The 20,128-nt window shown below is 45.9% G+C and overlaps 1 protein-coding gene across 1 annotated transcript in view; it reads right to left on the reverse strand.

Annotated features, from left to right (window-relative positions):
- The window catches only part of LOC105564670 (zinc finger protein rotund-like), a 326,878-nt gene that overhangs the window by 109,100 nt on the left and 197,650 nt on the right, over positions 1-20,128 (reverse strand). The window contains exon 4 of the mRNA XM_012017214.1: positions 12,659-12,796. Coding sequence (XP_011872604.1) covers positions 12,659-12,796 — 138 coding nt within the window. The remainder of the gene's footprint in view (positions 1-12,658; positions 12,797-20,128) is intronic.

Consider the following 20,128-nt stretch of genomic DNA (forward strand, 5'->3'; position numbering starts at 1 on the left):
GAGAGAGAGAGAGGAGATTAAGTTTGAATAGATTCTTGGAAAGATCGTCTCGCGCGATCTCTCCGACGAGAAACTTTGACGGCGCTGAATAATTGGGCTGTAAGTAATTGAGTGAGTAATTGAATCACACACGGATCGCGCGGAATTGATTATAGCGCGGTGTGTTCTCTCGCCGCGCTGTCTATGCAAATCTTCGTGACGTTTTCATTAACTCGCCGCCCGTGCGCGGGCGCGGCAGCCGGGAAGATAAAGAAAGGAAAAAGCGGACGAGGGGGCGAGAGGGGAAAAAAAGAGAGGGCGAAACGGAACGGCGGTGCACGCTCGCGCAGAATAATTAAATGCGTTCTCCCGCGGAAATTCATATTTATACTTGAATCCATTACACGGAAGCGAAGACGCGCGAGAAAAGAGCTCCCCTTTTCTTCTCGTCGCAAAATCACTGTGTGCTATCTTCCGTGGTCCCGTCCTTCTCTTACGCACACTCGAAAACGCGCGAAAAGCCGGGATACGTCGTCGACTTGCATCTTGAAATTAACTCGCTTATACATACGTAATGCACGGCGGGACGTTGAACACGAGCGAACACAAAGGCGAGAAAGGCCAGGCGATGGAAAAGCGGTATGGACGCGAAATCGAAAATTCAAAACAGACGCACAACTATTTTACTGGCTGAACGCAACCGCAAAGTCAATTTTCCGTCGGCCGATCGGGTAACGGAGCGGCGGGGTTCGCAAAATTCTTTTCGATATCGAAATTATTTTTAATTAACTCGGTATCGACGCCGAGAAGTATTCTTCGATATCGAAATTGCGTAGATAAAAATGTTAATTATATTATTCTAAGATTTGCATATTTATGATAGATCAATGCGGCAGCTTTATTCGTTCCCTTGTCCACTCAATATTTCACCGTTCGCTGATACGAATTCGATAAACGTTAATAATTCTTACAAAATTTGCATCGATAAACGCTGATTATATTTCCCGCTAACGTATGGCAGCGGAACGATAAATGTAGCTTCATTCTACCCCTCGTTCATTTGAATTCCGCGAGTCGCTAACGCGTTTTGCGTATTATAAGCCCATTTGGCGTTCGCTGTATCGCCAGTGGTATGCGACGGACACTAACCCTTCTCGCGGGTGAAAACGACCGACCCGGTCGCACGACGATTGTTCGGACCATAAATCGGCTGCGAAATCGCTTACGTGTGTGCAGAAGATACGGTAATATTGAAAGGTTAACGGCGATTGCGCACGTGCGTGGGAGGCTCGTATGACGCTATTTTTTAGGACGACAGGAGAAAAAAAAGCGCGCACGGCGTAAAATATCAAGGGCCGCCCCGTAATCTCTGCCCGCGCCATTTGCGGGGTAAATAATCGAAAGGCGTTTCCGCTTATCGAGTGGCGAACGGTCTAATTTAAGTCTCTTTCGAAAAAGAAATTAAAATCGAAGTTGTAATCACCAAGTCATAAATTAATTTAAAAAAATTCCCCATTTAACATCCAATAGTTGACATGAAAAGTGGAATTTTATTATTTATTAAATCGCCAAATTGAATTAGCTATTGATTTTACCGATGACAATTAACCCTTTGAAAAATGCAGCTCTCGATGTCGCGTTCTACGATGCCGCATAAATTCCAGATTGTGGACGCTGTATACCGCCTAGCGAAACAGATGAACCTCGCTCCCGCAGAGCGGTGTCTTCCTCTTCTAATGAATAGCTACTGTAATTGTAACCACCGACACGGTTCGATTAATCTCGCTCGCAACATCCCCTCGGTAACGAGATTCGAGCGGGAGGCCGCGATATCGGGGCATCATTCCGAGAACAATTTCTAGCGCCGCCGAGAGGTAACCGGTAGAGCGCCCGGGTACTTTATAGGGCTAAATGTTCCTCCCCGCTGCTATTGGCCGCGATGAAACTTCGGAAGCGCCGAGAGGATGATATCTCCGGCGCAGAGAAAGGCGGCATCTAGAGCACCTCGAGGTGATTTTCGCGAAGCGGCGGCGAGGCAAATTGCTGCTTCCTCCGCCGGAAGGGGAAAGGAGAACGTAATGTCGCCTCTTCTTTTCATCGCCTCTCCTCTGCCTTTCCGCCGCCTCCTCCTCCTCCTCCTCCTCCGCCGACGACGACGCTGGCGCTCGTAACATCGTCGACGTCGACGTTACGAATCGCGATAATATTGACAAGGCGGAGTCGACTGCGGTGTGCCGAATAAAGTAGCGGATGGAGAAACGCCCGGCCCCTCGCTTGGAAATTCGAGGCAATTATGCGACGACAGACGGCGGCCGCGCGCGAGAAAAGAGTCTGTAATGGACCCATCAGCTAGGAGCGTATTGATGGCGTGGTGGGGCGGTATAATAAGGAGTCGGGAGAAAAATTGCTTCGGCTTCAATGTCGCACAGAGTTTTGCGGTGTACGACAAAGCGAGCGAGCGAGCGAACTTTTCAATAGTCTACAGTTTTGTTCAACATTCGGTGCTAAGCAGCGATGGTCCAGTGCCGGTTGCCTCTTCTGCTTTATCAATCTTCCAATTATTTCACACGAAATCCTCTCAGCTAGAGGAGAATGAGGATAAATAAATGTGTAAAACTCAGAATACGTAGCTGACGTTACACTCGTCTAAGCGAATCAGGTATTTAATTCCGAATCGCTATCGTCGCCAGCGATCGTAATGTCACGCCGACCTGCCTTCGCGATTAATAAAAATGCACGGTAATACGCGCATATTTCAACTGAATTGTGCCATATTCCCTCTGTCACCGGGCTCACCGTCGTGATGTATAACTCCCTCCGCGATGCAGAACGCGTGGCGAATGTGGGAACGTCGGGGCGTATAATAGAAACTGCGGATGTCACGGAGAAACCGGGTACAGAGTAGATGGTCCGTGGTCGAATTTCAGTCATGGCCCGCCCTCCCGCCGCCGTGACCTGTCTCGATCAATTTACTTCTCGGCTGCATATCAATGCGGGACGGAGCATTCGTCATCGGCGAAATGGTGCGTCGTAATACGTAATTAGGTATTCCCGCGTGGATCGACGCCGGTGGTTCCATTTCATTTCGAATCGGAACTTACTTGCAGCTAACAAAGGCGGAGGACGTACGTGCGGGGACGTGAGACGTAAATGCGACTCGAAGGGTTTAGCGAAAGGGTTGATGTGACGGGTCGCGACAAATAATTATAACGTTCAATTGGACTGTGCAGAAAATATTCCCCGTTTGACCGCCGTAAAATTTCACGCGGCGAGTTGCTTCGATCGGTATCAAAAGGTTCATCGGTGCTGTTATTATAATGTGCCGATTTATTATTTGCTTCGCATTTCTCTGATCTTGCCTCCGACCCGTGAAAAACTAGCTAGTTTCCGCGTTAAACTTCGGTAAGAGGAAACGCCATTAGAAGTTTTCGTGAGATCCTGGCGTTAGATCCTGGCGCGTAAAAATATATTCGCAAAACGAGCACGCGGCTACGAGCCGATTCCCCTTTCGACCCCGTAATACCCGCCCCCAATGCCGCGAATTACCTACCTCCGGTCGTTTCAAAGCTGCTATCCGGACGTTTTTATTCGGTCATTCTCGCCACGTTTCAACGACGCACGTTTAGCCACTCGCAGCCTAATCGGCGAGGCCCATTTCGTAGGAACATTAAATTCGGATTAAGCTGCTATCCCGGTATCGGCAAGAACTAAGTAACGATTTTCTCGTTACACATCGCTAGCACATGTGTCTTTTCATAGCAATGGTTGGCATTGATATTTTCGTTTTAAAAGTAGAAATAATTATACTATTAGAGATACTGAAGGATTGGATGAATCTGAACACCAGAATCTGCAAAGCCAACCAACAACTGATCTTCCTACCGCGACGCAGAAGTATTTTATTTTAATTTATTAAACACGTGCCAGTTAAGGTCGACCAAACTTATTTATTGTTATTTATTACTGGCAACCTAAAGAGATTTCTATGTTTGATAATTATATTACATTAATGAAATCAAATTCGTTATTGAGAATAACGAAATGTTAACAGTGTTCATAATAAGAAGCCCAAGTAGACGGTGTTAAAAAGATATAAACTACGCTTTTACCTCGCGTGATTCTGTCCGTAAAATATAGCTATTTCATCGATTTGAATAAGTAATTTCTCATCCTCGATATAAATCTTCCATCTTTCTATCAGCGAAATACGCAAACTTTCAGAGAATGGGCTATAATATGAAGGTGTTCCCGCCGAGCGAACTTTCGTGTCGTAATACTTAATTCAACCATTAAAAGCTTTCGTACTAATGATGTATAACGCTCGAAGAGCACTTAAGATCAAGTATGGAGCATAAATTAAGAAGATATTAAGCTCCGACGATAAATAAATAATTCTCAACGAACAGAGGCGGAACATAGTCCGCTTCATTGAACAATCCATTACAAGTTATTTTGTTACATTATGTCAATCATATGAAGTCTCGAGATATTACACATAGCGCGATATTAAATAAGCTTCCACTAGAATTTCCTGCAGTATTTCCTTTATAATGCGCATACTCTTTGCAAATAAATGCCGGCTCAACGAAAGAGAGCAATCTCAAAGGAACTTTATGCTCTGGCATTGAATTCCTAACAAGATTTCTAATCGTCCAACATTGTTCGCACAAAGCGTTAAGGGGCGAGCTAGCATCTTCAACATTAAAAACTCCGAAGGAGCTGTTAACGAGAAGATTGGCAAGAAGATCGAAACTGCGAAAAATTTCAAGTGGCGCAACCCAAGCTATTTACAAAACAAATGTTTTCAACTCGAACTTATAAATTGCCCAAGTTTCCTCGCGTACGTATTCGACAAGATCGATATTTACAAGAAGTGTTTAACGAGTATAAAAAATGACGATTCTCCATGGAATATTATTATTACTCGCGAGTAGCTTCGCGACATCGAATGATTTATTCAGAGAGAGCGCCGTGCAACAAGAAGTCGTCCCGGGGTAGAGGTTGCAAGAAATTTTAATTAATTACGCGGAGAAATAAAACACCGCGATCAGAGCCGCCCTGGGCCGGTAATCCCGACTTACCGATGATTAATTGCGTTTCGTTAGCCGAGGTCTCGCGCGCGCGCGCGCGCACGCGCGCGGACGGCGAGTAACGTCGCGAAACACTTCCGCGATGTTCCGCGTTGTCCTCGAGAAGGAGAGAGGAGAAAAAGATGTACACGCGCCTCCGGATGAAGGACACTTAATTTCAATACTCAGCCACTTTCGGAGCTCGCTAAAGCGAACGTAATGGCAATTCGCGCGGCTCTGAACGTTGCCGGGTGGCTGCTGCCGTTCGCCTTTAGTCGCGATTATTAAAATGCACTACAACCCCTCGGCATCTCCTTCATCTCCTCTTTACCCGGTTGCAACCGGTTCTTTTCCTTTGGAAGGCGAGCCTCTCATCTCTTCCTCCCTCCGTCTCTCTTTCGGCGAGCCGACCGTTCCTTCGGCTATTTACTCTTTATGTCGCGGAGAACTCCACCCTGGCTCTCCCCCTCCCCCCTCCTTCTTCTAGCATCCCCCGCGCCTCCTGTATACCGGCGATGTTAGCAGAACGAATGAGGGAGGAAGAGCCTTTTCCTCCCTCTTCCTCTTTTCAATTTAAGTTCGCCTCTGCTCAAGAGCGCGGAGCTTTTCACTCACAGACGCGCGCCCATGCCTGTCTCGGTTCGATCAAAGACGAACGTTTCGACATTTGATTAACCCTCTGACAGGCGCGCGCGCGCGCGTGTACCAAGTGCAAGAACATTGGGAACAACCCCGCCCCCCCTTTTTCCAAATTCGAAAATCCATTCTCTTTTTTCAGATTTTCTACTACGTTTTTTTCTACCAATACGTTACATGTCCTCTTCCTTTCTTTTCTCTCGACCTGCGCGTAAATGGAATATAAAAGTACACGTTCTTATGTCATTTCTGTAGGTACTTAAAGAACCTGCCCTTCTACGAACGATTTTACTTCCGAGAGAACAAGCTTCAATTTTTGTCCTTAGAAACCGGACCTCGCGTGTTTCGCGCACGGTGAGAATCGGATATGTTGGTACTAACGTGCGTGCGTGTCACGGAGACTACGTGCGTGGATGCGTCAACCGTGTCCGCCCGTGTCTGGTGAGAACGCAAGCACGGCGCGCAGGGCGACGGCGAAATCGTATTACTAGTGCATTGTGAGATCTGAATAGCCGGCATTAGAGCCAACGAGGTTGCAGCAGGCCGTTCCTGGCCTTCTATCCCCCGCCGTCTCTTTCTCTCCCTCGTCACACTCGCTCACATCCCTCTCTCCGTCCCCGACGCCTCCGCACGCGGCGCTCGTTCCGTCCTCGTCTTTCTCGCGCACATCCTCCCGCACGCTCTTCCTTCCGCCACTTGCTATCCCCGACCTCTGGACCCCGAGGGGGGGTCTCTTCCCATCCCGGAAACGAGCGCTCTACGACGCTGTTTACCGCGAGCGAAACGGGAAAGACCGCTCTGGGCGTTTATGAATTTCGGTGTAAATTAGTGCGGCCGGGCTATCGAAGGGATCCGAGGGAGAGATACGACGCCGAACGAACGATCGTTAAGAGCGGTAAAGAGCGGCCGGGACATAAACTCACTCGTTCTCTCTCCCTCCTCTCCCACCTCTCTCTCTCCCTCCTCTCTCTCTCTCTCTCTCGCATATTATGGAAATTTCGAGAGAATGCTGGTGGTGCATGAACGATTATATCCGGCAGATCCGGCGACGACCGTAATCCGCTGGCGCTTTTATGTAAACTGCAATATTTACGCGTCTTCGCGGACCCGCCTCGTCGGACCGATAACCAGTAATAGCCTCCCGAAATATCGAAAATACTATTTAAACGCCGTTAATAACGATTATCGTTACGTCGACGCCATTCGTTAGAAAAATCAATATCCCCCCCCCACATCTCCGGGGGATATTTTAATATTGCGTGCGACCGGAGCGCCAGGTATCGACGTGCGTTATACCGCGATTGAGAGAAATGGATAATAATATTTTTTTGCGACGTACGAGCGTTCGATCTAAAATTACAATTTTCTTTGCGTAACTTCTTCCGAGCGTCACGCGGCTGTACGTCACCTGCACAAATCGCCTACACTCCTCTACACCCCGTTTCAAACTTCGTAAGATATTCCCGACTTTCTCAATCTCCTTCGTTCTTGCTTCGCCTTCCCTTGCTCGTTTTAGTCGCGTATTTCTTTATCTCAAAAATGTATGACGTCAATTCCAACTCGAGAGAAATAAAAATGAATCCCTTTAGAGGCGTGTGCTCTCCCTAATCAATTGTACCATCGAAATTAGTAGGTTTTCAGTTGCTCATTGTATCGCGGCCAACAACGTTCTTCCAACGTCGGGAAAAAAGTTTAGTTTAATAACAAATGTGAATAATAATTGAACAACTGATTTAGTAATAATCCGATTTCGCGTCCACGTCGAAAGAAGATTCCTTTTTTTCCACCGAGAATGCCGTTGTTCGTCCGGCTCGGCTCAATTTAGCATCATTTGACACATAAAATCAAGTTTCTCGCGAATGAATTCCCCCTCCCCCCCTCTAAGTAGACCCGCGGATTCTAAGAGCGTAAGACGCCGAGTTCGAGTGCTGATCGAAAGATTGGATAAGGAATCCATAAGCTCCGACGTAATCTCAGCGTGTTTGAGAGCGCATTGGAATCTCAGAGGACTATCCGACGAAGTGAATTCCCTCCAACGGAGAATGAAAAGCATGGGAGGAGGAGGAGGAGGAGGCAGGGGACGGCGAGGGCGAGAAAGGATAAGAGCGGACGAAGAAATCTGAGGACGAGTTTCCTACCGACGGATCTGTTTCGATATCTCTTCGCCTCGGCCAACGGCACTGCGACCACCGCGGGCTGTGGATTTTTGCAATTGCATCGACGAATCTCGATCAGTATTATTTAGAGAATGCCGGTGGCGCTATATCGATCGCCGATGCGCCACGCCGTCATTATGGTCTCTCCTTTTCCCGTGTATTGTCGGAAACTTTCTCTCGTTAACGGAGTTACGACTAAAATAATCCGTAGCTCTAAAAATCTCTAGAGCTAAAATGACACAGCCTCGTCTAATTTCACGAAGCTAAAAAAGTGTGGCTACATATAAAGTGTTGAATTGTCTTTTTATGCTACAAATCAACAAACGCGACGTCCACGTGACAAAGAAGAAGAAGAAGAAGAAGAAGAGAGAAGCGTTATTATGCACAAAATGTACCCGACTTTGTAAAAAGATCAGCGAACCCCAGATTTTATCGTCCAGCAAAAATCTAATCTATCGCCGTAAAACCTGGAATTACTCCAGGGCTTGTAACTCTAAGAAAGAGCATTTCTCGCATTAACAGCGTTAAAAATGTCGAGGTATTACAATCAGGGGATAATGTAATCAATTAACGGCGACAATTCTTTCGACGTTTGTGAAAGTTATTAGGCAATTTGACGTTATTAATCTTGAGAAACGAAATTCGACATTATCACTGTGGATTCATCAATAACAATAATACCCACGTCATATTACACATTAATAATGTATACAATATATATTGCATACTTGAGAAGGCTCAAATATTAAACGCGATTGTTACGGTAATATGGCAATCGATGCAAACATATCGCGCATAAAATTATAATCAGCGTAGGTATATATCAGGCACGATGAATGGTAATGACTATTCTCTCACCGCGGCAATATTTCTCGATAAAAAAATTTAACAAATTCCTATGTCGGAGAACATCTTTTATGTTGTAATTGATTAACCAGCGCGTGTTGCAACTACCTTCATGACTCGGGCCTTCATCATTAATGATGTATCAATCGCAACTCGTCGATAGAATACGCAGCGACCGACGACGACTGGATTATATCGTTTACGATCGTAATTAACGTCCTGTCCTAAGGATCAAAGCTTGTGCAATTACATAGGGAAAACGAAAGTAGCGGCTTTCAGAAAGAATGAATTTAAAGAAGGTCAACGCGAGATAGAATCCGGGATCCTTTCAATGACGGGCAAAAGTCAATGATCCGCATCAGAGGCAATTAAAGACAATACCTTAAGAAATGATAAATGTAGGAGAAAATGAAATTTCTGAACGTAATAACATAATCTCTCGTTTCTTAGACTCGCAAATGGAAATGACGCGTTGTTTAAGACGTGTAACTGCCTCGACGCAAGCAAGTAATACTAATTTAGAATTTCGAAGCGTGGTGTTCCTGCAGATCGATCAGATCGGTAAGAGCCAAATTAACGTCTATCACATAGCGCACCGACACAGAAAACAACGACATGCATCTCGAGACCCGAGACGGAATCGCGAATGCCAGCGGTGTGCCAAAGTAAACTACATCACGTCCGACTGCGATTGCGCTCTTGCCTTCTTACGATCCAGTTCACGGTATTGTTTCAAGAACAACGGGAGCTATCGCGAATTATCCGACCGTTCAGCTCATTCCATTCGTTTACGCGACCCGCAATCAGCGTGTATCGGATTGCTCTCGCGAACGAAGAGCGCGCGAGAACGGACCTTCCCCGCGAAATTTACATTTACCGTCGTTCCCTTCGGTTTCCGGGAACGAACATGATCCATATGCATATAATCTGACATAAATCAGATATTACCATTGCAAAAACTGTGACATACGTTTTTGCCATGGAACTGAAAACACGATGGCGAAAATATTACGGCTATTATTGTAAAGCAGGCTTCATTTCGTAAGCATTGCGAAAACCGGATAAAGCTCGCTTGGCAAAATGGAAACCGCGTTCCGCTTTCCATTCTTTACCATCACGATAGAAATATTCAGCGTATTCGTTTTACATCAAACATCAAATCTTTGTGCCAGGAGGGAGAATATTGCGCTGCCATTTCTTTTCGCGGATGCAAAAGGTAAATTGTTTCCCTGCCTCGTATCACTAGTTGCACGAGCGATACCGGTCTTACGGCAAACGATACGTGCAAATCGTCTTACCGCGATGAGATTTATTCATAGGCGGGCCGCATATCCGTGCGGCCTTCCGCGTCGGAAGCACCGCGGTCTCTACGCGCCGTCGCGTCGCATCGCATCGGTACAACCACTCGCCGCGAAATTGTTCTAACGAACTTACACTCGCGCGAAAGTTATGTGCTCTCCACGTACACGCACGCTCCACAAAGAGCCACGCTCCTCGCCGACCACGCTCGTTTGGAGTTTGGCGGCAAAATCCGGTGCCGACTTCCTCTTTCTCTCCCTTTCTCTCTCTCTCTCTCTCTCTCTCTCTCTAACCCCCGGGCACGTTTCGCCCGTCGTAAACCGACTCTCCAATAAATCCACTCAGCATATACGGGAACCAAAGAATGATAGAGGATGACTTCCTATACGCGAAATATGGGGAATGAGAGGATACTGGCTGCGAAGCGAGATGAAAAGCGCTCGAACTGCGCGAGTTGTTTTGCAAGGCTCGCACAAGCTTTACTTAATAAATCAGAACGTTATACGAAGTTGCAATACTATTCCGAAGCAATTTTAAGATTTATGGATTTAACCGCGTTCTTTCGTCTGTTTTCAAGTAAAACCTGATAAAATTCCTTCTTAACTAAAACTTCGCACGAAAATATATGAAACTCAACGATCGCGAGGAGTACAAGTATTCGATGAAATCTTTCGCGACTTTAAACTCCTTGAAAAATCGCTCTTGAATGCTCGGTGAATTTTTAAAATTATGCTTTGCATATAATTACAAATTATACTGTTATTACGATAAATATTATCGAATTGGCGAGACGCCCGCCTAGAGTGTAGGGGAGGTCCAGGTTCAAACCCTGGCTGAGGTAATATTTTTCGCAATAAATTTTCTGTACACGGAAAAAGAATGATGTATCAACAAGATCAGTGTAATTGAAATCGTTGAAACAACATCGGTATTAATAAATGAAAAACATCAGATTGTTGTCTTAATAATCTGGATATTTAGTTCAATGCTTAAAATATAAATCCGTAGCAAATACAATTGAGTGAATTATTTATGTTTGTGGCAGCCCGTGACGTTAACGTTTAATTCAACTTTATTTTACTTAATTCAACAGCATTTTTTCCTGTGTATTATTAAAATGCCAAGTATGGTGAAGAAAACACTGACGTTGATAATTATAAATTGTTTGTGAAAACCGCCTGGTAGAGAAGCGTGTCGATTTCGTTAACATAGTAAGAGCGAGATGCACCTTGCGGAAGTGCGATGAGAGCATCGCGGTGACGCGCATGATTGTTGGCTCGTGTTTCACGATCGGAGTACGTTTTTGGCTCGTGAAATCACACCCGTCGAGACGAGCTGAATGACACCGGTCAGCTGATTCACGATATCGATGCGGCAATATTCATTCTTGCGGCAAAATCGACGATGTAGACCGCTGCTCCTCGCACGTAATTAACTACATCTTTACTGTACCCGTGAAAGCGATCGTCTCGAACAACGTGTAACGAAAACATCTGTATTTCGATGCGTATCGATTACGACATTTGGCTCAACCCGCGATATTCGGAGTTCGCGTGGGAGATATACGATATTAATGACGTCGCAAGCTGCGATGCTTCGCATCATGTTTTATAAATAGCACATCTGATTTATTGGACACGTTTGCTGAAAGCTGCTGTTTAGAAAATAATATCAAACGCCGAATAACGCACTTTGTAAAGCAGGCGAATGATTTAGACGACTTTGTCGGAAACTTGGAAATATCGTATGTGTTTAAAAATTATGATTCATCTGGTGCAGCTGTTCTTAAGGAAATAAAACAAAATTCGCGCTAACATGTACTCGATCGAACGAAAAGTCATGTACCACGTTGTGTTCAAATTGATGTGTTATTTTCCTCAATAAATATTATATGTATATAAAAAAAATGTTCTACAAAATTTCCTAGTCTCCGTGGAATTAATATCTATCTTCGCTCGAAGGAAGTGGAATGTAATAATTGAAATTACTGCTACACCCACCGGCTGGTCCTGATTGTCCCTCAACATTTCCCCAAGAAACAAAGCGTGCACGTTGCACTTGTGCACGACTGTCCCGACGGTGGCCCCTTATACTTGTCGGAAACAATAGGCATTATGTGCCGCGGCACACGCGCGACAACGGCTCCCACTCCCCCCCCTCTGACTTGTTCGAACTAGTTATAACCGCTGTTCCTACGTGCCGCTGACGAGGAGAGCAACAATTACGTTAATGCATTGTCCCGTGTTCCGGCGCTTAACGACTCGGCGCCCCATCGACGTTTTGCACTCTCGCAGATTGAATTAAATCGAATTACGGGAAGTCGCGCGTTAAAATCATTGTCAGGCAAATGGCATTGTCGCAGTTATCTTATGATTCATCATCTTATCCTAATTGTAAGTCGAAATTGAGAAATTAAGCATTTCGATTGTAGCGCAACGTGACGCGCCAAGAGCTGCGAAACTTCGCCGTCGGCGTGGGACGAGTTCAACTAAATAAAAGATTCATTATTTGTTGGCATTTACGCATAACTTCTTGCGTCTATCTAGCGCGCCGGGAATCGCTTTCGGTCATTAGTCAATGTGGAGGCTCGTTTATTTTCGACAAGAATGTCATTTTTCCTACGACATCGCGATGTTTTTATCTCGAGTAAAAATTCAAGTAGAGATAACTTACCGGTATCGTTGTCTCCTGGAACTCCGAGACTGTCGCTATTGTCATTGATGAAGGCCTCCGCCGTTGACGTGAAGGTTTGAGGTGATAGCGTGAGGTCCGGCCCGCTCTCACTATCGAATAACTCCAAGTTCCCATTTCCTGAAACACAAAAATGAAATACTAATTAGTTTTATGCCTCGTATCGACAATATATTTCATAAACGAAATTTATTTTAAGGCTTCAATGATAACTTGATCATGTCTGGCAATTTTTATGTTCAAAATTCACAACGTTTCGACCATGGTTTGTGGTCCTTTTCAAATGATATATATTGTATCAATTGTTCGTAATTGCATCAAATATAACTTTTTAATTACTACTGGCGACATTGAAGATTACCCCTTGTTAGAAATTAATTTTACTTATAGACCTAAGTGCAAAATAAAATGTGTATCACAATTATTATAATTGATTGATTAGTCACCGCAAAAATTTCTTATCAAACGTGATCCCTCGATCTAACATTGGAAAACAGCTTCTATTCGATTGAAGTAAAGTGCAATACGAAAAAATCTTTCGACGTGTTGCATACATCTTGGAATCGTCTATATTTGTAGAAGGATAATGACGTGAATTTCAAGAATAAAACACACATTCGACTCCGAGAACGCAACTGACTCGAGTGTCCTCTTGAAATCTCTTCCGACGTCGATTTCGATTCGTCTCAATGCCAGCTTATGCAATCTTGAGGTTGACAGGTGACCGGCGTTGACAAACGAACAAGATTCTTCGCGCGCTAAAAGTGCGTACTACAAAAATAAACTCTCTATAAACGAGCTGCGTTCTACGCAGTGCTCAGAATTATCGTCACCAATTCTTCTATGAATCATCGGTCAATAGATATATTTCTACGCGGAGAGATTTTTCTCTTAAAATTTGCCCTGCAAATCATGTAATCGTGGGACAACGCGGCATTTTGAAAAACTTCATGAGAGTTTTTAAAATTTTACCGTACATTTTACTGGTAAAGTGTGTACTAGATATAATACGAGTTTTTAAAACTTCAAACAACTCTCATAAAGTTTTTCAAAATGCCACGTTGTCCCACGATTACATGATTTTGAAGGTACATTTTAAGAGAAAATTCTCTCCGTGTATTTTTTCTCTCTCAACACTTTCACATGTATTTTTAAAAGTCAACGATACCGATATAAAAACGCCTGGGGAAATTACAATTTAAAAACAATTATTGTATATAAAAATGTATGTGCACGCCTAAATTTAGAACGTCCCAGAACTGCATTTTTATTCTACCATTAACGCGCGACAAAATTACCCGCACACAAGTTAAACGAGAATTTCTCAGCTGTACAAGAGCAGCGTGGCTTGCATATCTTTCGCATATCTCGCCACTACACGGCAACAACGCTAGAGCACACTTGAAAGATCTCGCAGACAGTGAAGATCTCTCGAGACTCCGGATGGTTTCCGTGATACAACGGCGATGCGCCAAACTTTGTGCATTTTAGGGTGCACCAGCCCACTTACATTAAGTGTATTCCGTCTTGTAGTTAATGACCGTAATAATTATTAAAACGAACCATCTATTGTAGATTTTTGATTGATACGATTCACAAAATAAAACTCGCAAACTTTCTAAAGAAAGTAATAAGTGCGAAAAGCCTTTCTACCAGAAAGCTTGCATAAATCTTCATTTATAGCCAAGTTTATGTAAACATCACGTTTTACTATGAAGATACGAGCTAGAGAAAAGAAGACCTCGATCTAAGAGAAACGTTGCAAAACGACCTAGCAAAACCGAAATCGATAGAAAGATACGCGTTCGCGTTTGGTGCGATGAGGAATCGGGGATTAACCCGGTTAGGGATCGCCACGATTTTACGACTTATTAAAATTCAAAGAGCGCGTTCCGCGGGCGCGTGACGGCGCAAACGGAGTGCCGGCGTCTTCATCCGCGCGTCGATTCCTCCTCCGTCCGATTCGCGCCGACGTGGCAAGTGCGGCGACGTTACGACACACTCGGAGCGCCGCACACGACGAATGGCTCCGTACCCGTAAATATTTGACGACAATTTGATCTGCACGAGTCGGGACTTAAATCCTCCCGAGGATACGGACGAAAGCGGCTTACGGCAGCTCCGTCGTCCGTGGCTTTCGACCCGTCCCTCTCATCATCGGGCTTACACGTCTCGAGACTCGCGGAAAACGTATATCGCGAATATCGATAGACAACGTTGATCCGCGTGAGTAACATTGTCCAGAAGCTATCAATATATGTCCTAATAAGCCTCGATAATAACGCGAAATCGCATTCTCCCGGATCAGTCAATCGACGTTGCAGTTAATAGAACATTGATAACAATAGTTAGCGTTGCGGGGCAAATATCGTTTTCTGCTGAAACCAGCCCGATTCAGGCTTTATACCGATAGATATTTTGCACACGTCAATAATAATATTGACACGCATTAACCCCGGCACAATAGTGTTACATAATAACAGAGTGACGCTGTCATAATACCACGTGTGCAGCTGTTTATTTATTGTTAAGCTAAAAAGATAAATCAATTCTTTGGACCAAGTGCTCTCTCTCTCTCTCTCTCTCTCTCTCTCTCTCTCTCTCTCTCTCTCTCTCTCTCGCTCTCGCTCTGAGAAATATACGCGCCTCGAGCGGAAAAATTGGGGGGGGTGGCGTCTCGCTGTTACGCGACAGCGGGTCGATAAGGACTGCGCTTATCGCGTCCGAAGCGCCGCTCGTTTGTCCCTGCATTAAAACGATTTGTTCCCGGTGCATTTCGCTCCCCCAGGAGACAGATTAACTCGCTCGGAGGGAGACAAGGAGGGCATCCCGATAGCACGTTCGGCCGCGTCGTTTCCGCTCCCTCGTTCTCCACTTACGTGCGCTAAAGTGCGCATCCGACTGCATCGCGGGGAGCGGTCCGTGCCCGCGCGAGACCGAAGGGAACGACAGCGGTGGGGGGGGGGAGGGAGAGAAAGCGCATTAACATACCTGCAATATGCATGCGAGGTGGTGCACTCGTCCGATTCGACGTTGCCGCGCGTGCGGGGGCTTACACAGGAATATTCGCGTTAATTCAAAGCGATGGTATGCGCCCGCCGCGGATTAATATATTCCGGATTATCCGTCTGTGTTTGCGTTAATGCTCGCGCCGTTGGGTTAGTTAAATATGTAAATATAAGCGGCGTGCGCGCGGCTACGCCGGACGTTACCCATGGTTACAACGTCGACGTGCGGCGGAATGATGAATAAGGGGCGACGGTGGCCGTGCTTGTGAAAAATACACGAGGTGGCGAAGGATCGGATATCGATATAAATTATTGCATTAAAAGCCCCGCGTGTGCGTTCCCTCGGAAATATATCGATTGAAGGATCTCGAGCGTTTTTCGGGGCTCAAACACGGCGACCGCAATTTTTAATTAGACACCCGCGATGCCGGCATACTCTCCGGACTTTCGAACAGCGTGTGCCGAAGCGCGGATGAATAAAGAAAATAAATTTACGTATCGTGTCAATACCATCGTTACGGAACAGAATAGAAACGCGCGGCCACGTGCAACGCGTACGAGCTCGCGTTACGGTTTCAAATGAAATTTTTCCTCCCCTCTGCGCGCGTATTAATCATCGTGGCGATACATTTGTCTTCGGAGAACGAGAGTATTAAGCCTTTCGCGAGTAATAAAGGAAGGATTACGCGATATGCGATGGAAAACGTGGGTCGCGCAACATCTTTCGGGAGAAAATGGCAACAAAAGATAAATGCAATTCTCTCGTCGCTGTTATTAACATCAGTCCGCAGAGCGCTCGGTATTGCCTCTCGTATCAGAGTAGTGTTCATTATGAATACCTACATCTCGCAATTAACGTGCAATACACGGCGCTCGGGGCAATTCCCACAATTAACTCGAGTTACATCTAAACGCCGAGGAAGATGGCCGCGTGTAACGTTGCGCGCTAGAAAAAATTTCTCGCAACGCCGCCCGTTTCCACGGGACGCGGAAACAACAAAGAAATTTATTTAACCGAAGCTGGCGCCAAACGACGTTACTACAGTCGGGAGTAAGGGTCCGTTCGCGCGTGGCGAAAAAGCGAGGAGAGGAGGCTGCGCGGCGTTGATCGCTGGGGGGCGAGCGAGAGGAAGGAACGGGGAAGGGCTCCGGACGGAGGGGTTGGAAAGCCGAGCGGCGCAAACCGAGTTTATTCACAGTGCGCGCGAACGAACCCGACGAAGCCCAGATATTAATTTTCTCGATGTATATGGATGAGTACTGACTAGGCCATGTTGCGGGGAGGATGCGGGAGGAAGACGGACGAAAGTGGAAGGTTGGCGAGAGGAAGGAAGCAACGGCGGTGATGGTGGACGTACCTGCGTAACGACGGGTGGGCGAGGGAGAACGGGGGATGATGCGGCTGTGCACCGCCGCCGCCGCCGCCGGGAGGTGTTCGTTCAGAACGGCGAAGGGTGGCTAAATTGCTATCGATCTTCCAGCCACGTAAATATCGTTTACCTTGCAGCACCCATCTCCCGAGCCTTTCGCATCTCCCCACTGGTCCCCGCATGTCCCGCCTCGCGTTCCCGCCCGCCCCACGCTGTCGACGCATTACGCGAATATGCGTTATCAGTTTGATGGAGATCCCCGGCTTTTCGTATCACCGATTCTGATAGCCCGACCGGTCGATCGGTTAATCCCTCGCGCTCGCGTATCTTTCAGCGTGCCAAAATTCGGCGCCGGTATCGGAATCGAGGGAATTTTTAATGCTCGATTTTCGCGTCGCAGCGAAAGTCTCGCGCGAAAGTCCGACGCGTTGCCGTTCGACCTCGTAACACGTGAATGTGTCGAAAGTTGAATGATAGAGTATTCGCTGGAAAATATTCGAGGCAGGAGATACGTTCGTTTAACTGCTGAAAATTAATTGTAAAATAATAATGTCTGCGCACGTGAAAAGTAGCATTTTTCAGGTTGAGTCTCGCATGGGTACCAATGGCCCAATAATTGGAATAATAATAGCTGCAAAATGATGCCACTCAAGAGCGCGCGAAATTGGTGTACGGTAGCTACAAAATGCACGCGTCTGCCCGACGATCGCCTGGTTTTCGGTCGCCCCACTACTGGATATAATTTCATTAAAAGCATCATATTTCAGCGTTCGGTAAATAGAACCGCCGCTTATTTTACGGTAGACGTAAACGCGCTCGTTTATCGCACGGATCAGCCGAAATAGCGTTCGGTATCGTATCGAAATTGCACGCGTGAATGCGAAACGCGAATGCGAACGCGCCCCGGTGATACCCGAGTTCTTGCAAATTTTATCCCGCTGTGAAAGAGAACCAAAAAAAGAGAGGAATGCGTTTAATTATAAGCGACGCCGGCTTCTCTCGCGTTTATTCGCGCTCGTAATTACTCGTCGCGCCGATCCCCGGCGTATTTGCGCGAATTCGCGGAATTCGATGTAATCATCGATTCAACGGGGACCCGAGAATAATTAATGAAAACTCGGTATTCGGCAAGCCGGTCGCGAATTAGGGGATCCGTTCTTTCCGTCGATTAAACGCGGAAGGTTGCAAAAGGCTCGTGCTTGGTAGTGCGTTCGCAAAATAACCGACACGATTCCGCCGCGAATTGACAACGGCGCAAATTCAGAGGCGTAAAATTGTTACACTCTTAATCTTGTATCGCGTAGCACCACCAAATTCGATATACAAGGTTTTAAGTACTAGACAACACAAGCGCGCGCCTTTGACTCTATCTAAAAATTCGCATTTAACAGCTGCAAATAACAACTGAAGCATGTATCGCACAAGCGAGACAGTCAGTCAGCATCTCGGAAAAGCGACAATAATACTTCGAGACTTTCGACTATCGACTTAACACGCCTTTTTTATATAGAGAATAGAATATAATTGAGATTTGAGTTATATGCCGATAGAAGATAATTTTCCCGGTATATTAGCACAAAGTACAAGATACGAGATAACAATGAATATATAATGATCAGTTGGGGGTACCGCCCGAGGTACCGTCTACCACTCTTAGGGCCAGTTTCACAAACGTCGGTTAACTGCTAACCGAAGGTTAACTGATCCTCTGTCTCTTCTTAGAGAACAAGATAGAAAAAGATAGAGCGTTGACTGAACTCTGGTTAACAGTTAACCAACGTTTGTGAAACTGGCCCTTAATCTTGTATTGCGCAGTACCGCCAAATTTGAGGTACGCTTTTTTAAGTATAATTGAAGTTTGAGTTACATGCTGATAGACAGTTAGAAGATAGAAGAAGATAGATAGAAGATAGTTTCCCCGGTATATTAGCACAAGGTACAAGATATGTGAGATAACAATGAATACATGACGATCAGTTGGAGGTACCGCCCGAGGTACCGTCTATAAATTCACATTTTTTACAAGTAGTTCCCGTACGTACCTCCTAAAGTAGTACGAGGTACAATGTACCTCCAAATGCCTGTCTCCATGCCAACGAGAGACAGCTTTGGTTATTATCTTCCTTCGTCGCGCCACGTGATCGCTAAAGACACGAAGTGCATATTACATAAATTATGGACGCGGTTTGTAATATAAATATTCGAGGCATTTTTCGTGGCCAGTGCCAAGAATTAAATTGCGAATGTACAGAGTACAAATTACATAATGTGGATCAATCTTCCGTTTTATGTGTATATTGTGGGCATCCACCAAAATAAGACTCCTAATTTCGAGGTACTATCTTCCCTCTTATTTTGGTAGATTTTTAAGTACCTCCTAATTACAGATACTTTTTAACGTGTACCTCCAATTTTTGGCAGTACACGCTTAAGAGTGCAGCGTTAAAATATTTCTGCTTATATACAAGCGTTATAAAAGATGTTTTCCTAAAATTGCCAGTCGCGAAAAGCTTCTCGCTTCTCGCGCCGGAGCAATTACATCGCGTGCGACGTACACCACGTATTCGTTCTCCAAACTCTCCTCGAAACTTAATTAAACACCGAAGGACACGCGGCACGAAAGCGCGTTATCGGCTCCCGCGGTCTTGAACCAACAGCGCCCATGCGCCAAGTTTAAAGCCCGTTTTATCGGCGTTCGCACATTTTTCCGCACCTGTCGTTCTCGCGCAGCCGTACATCCGGCGAGCTAAAGGGTCGCGAGGGCGACCATCCTGGACGCGAATTCGCGAGCACCGCGAAGGTCGCCGAGGGCGCGGTGTATAGCCGAGGATATGCAAATTGTATTAAGTCTCCCGCGGCTACCCCTCGACCGTCGCTGGCGGTCGTATCTTCTGTATCGCAGTCGCCCGAGAGTGGTATTACGAAACTTAAGCCGTAGCGCACAAGTGTCGCGTTACGAGTCCGACCCCGGGAGCACGGCCCTGGCATCCTCTTCGCCTTTGTGCGGCGTAAGCCGGCGCCATTATCTCGGTCGTACCCTCGTATCACTCCCCCCCCCCCCTCTCTCTCTCTCT

The sequence above is a fragment of the Vollenhovia emeryi genome, unplaced genomic scaffold (assembly GCF_000949405.1).
Source record: "Vollenhovia emeryi isolate VEMERY1.0 unplaced genomic scaffold, V.emery_V1.0 DF939161.1, whole genome shotgun sequence".
NCBI lineage: Eukaryota > Metazoa > Arthropoda > Insecta > Hymenoptera > Formicidae > Vollenhovia > Vollenhovia emeryi.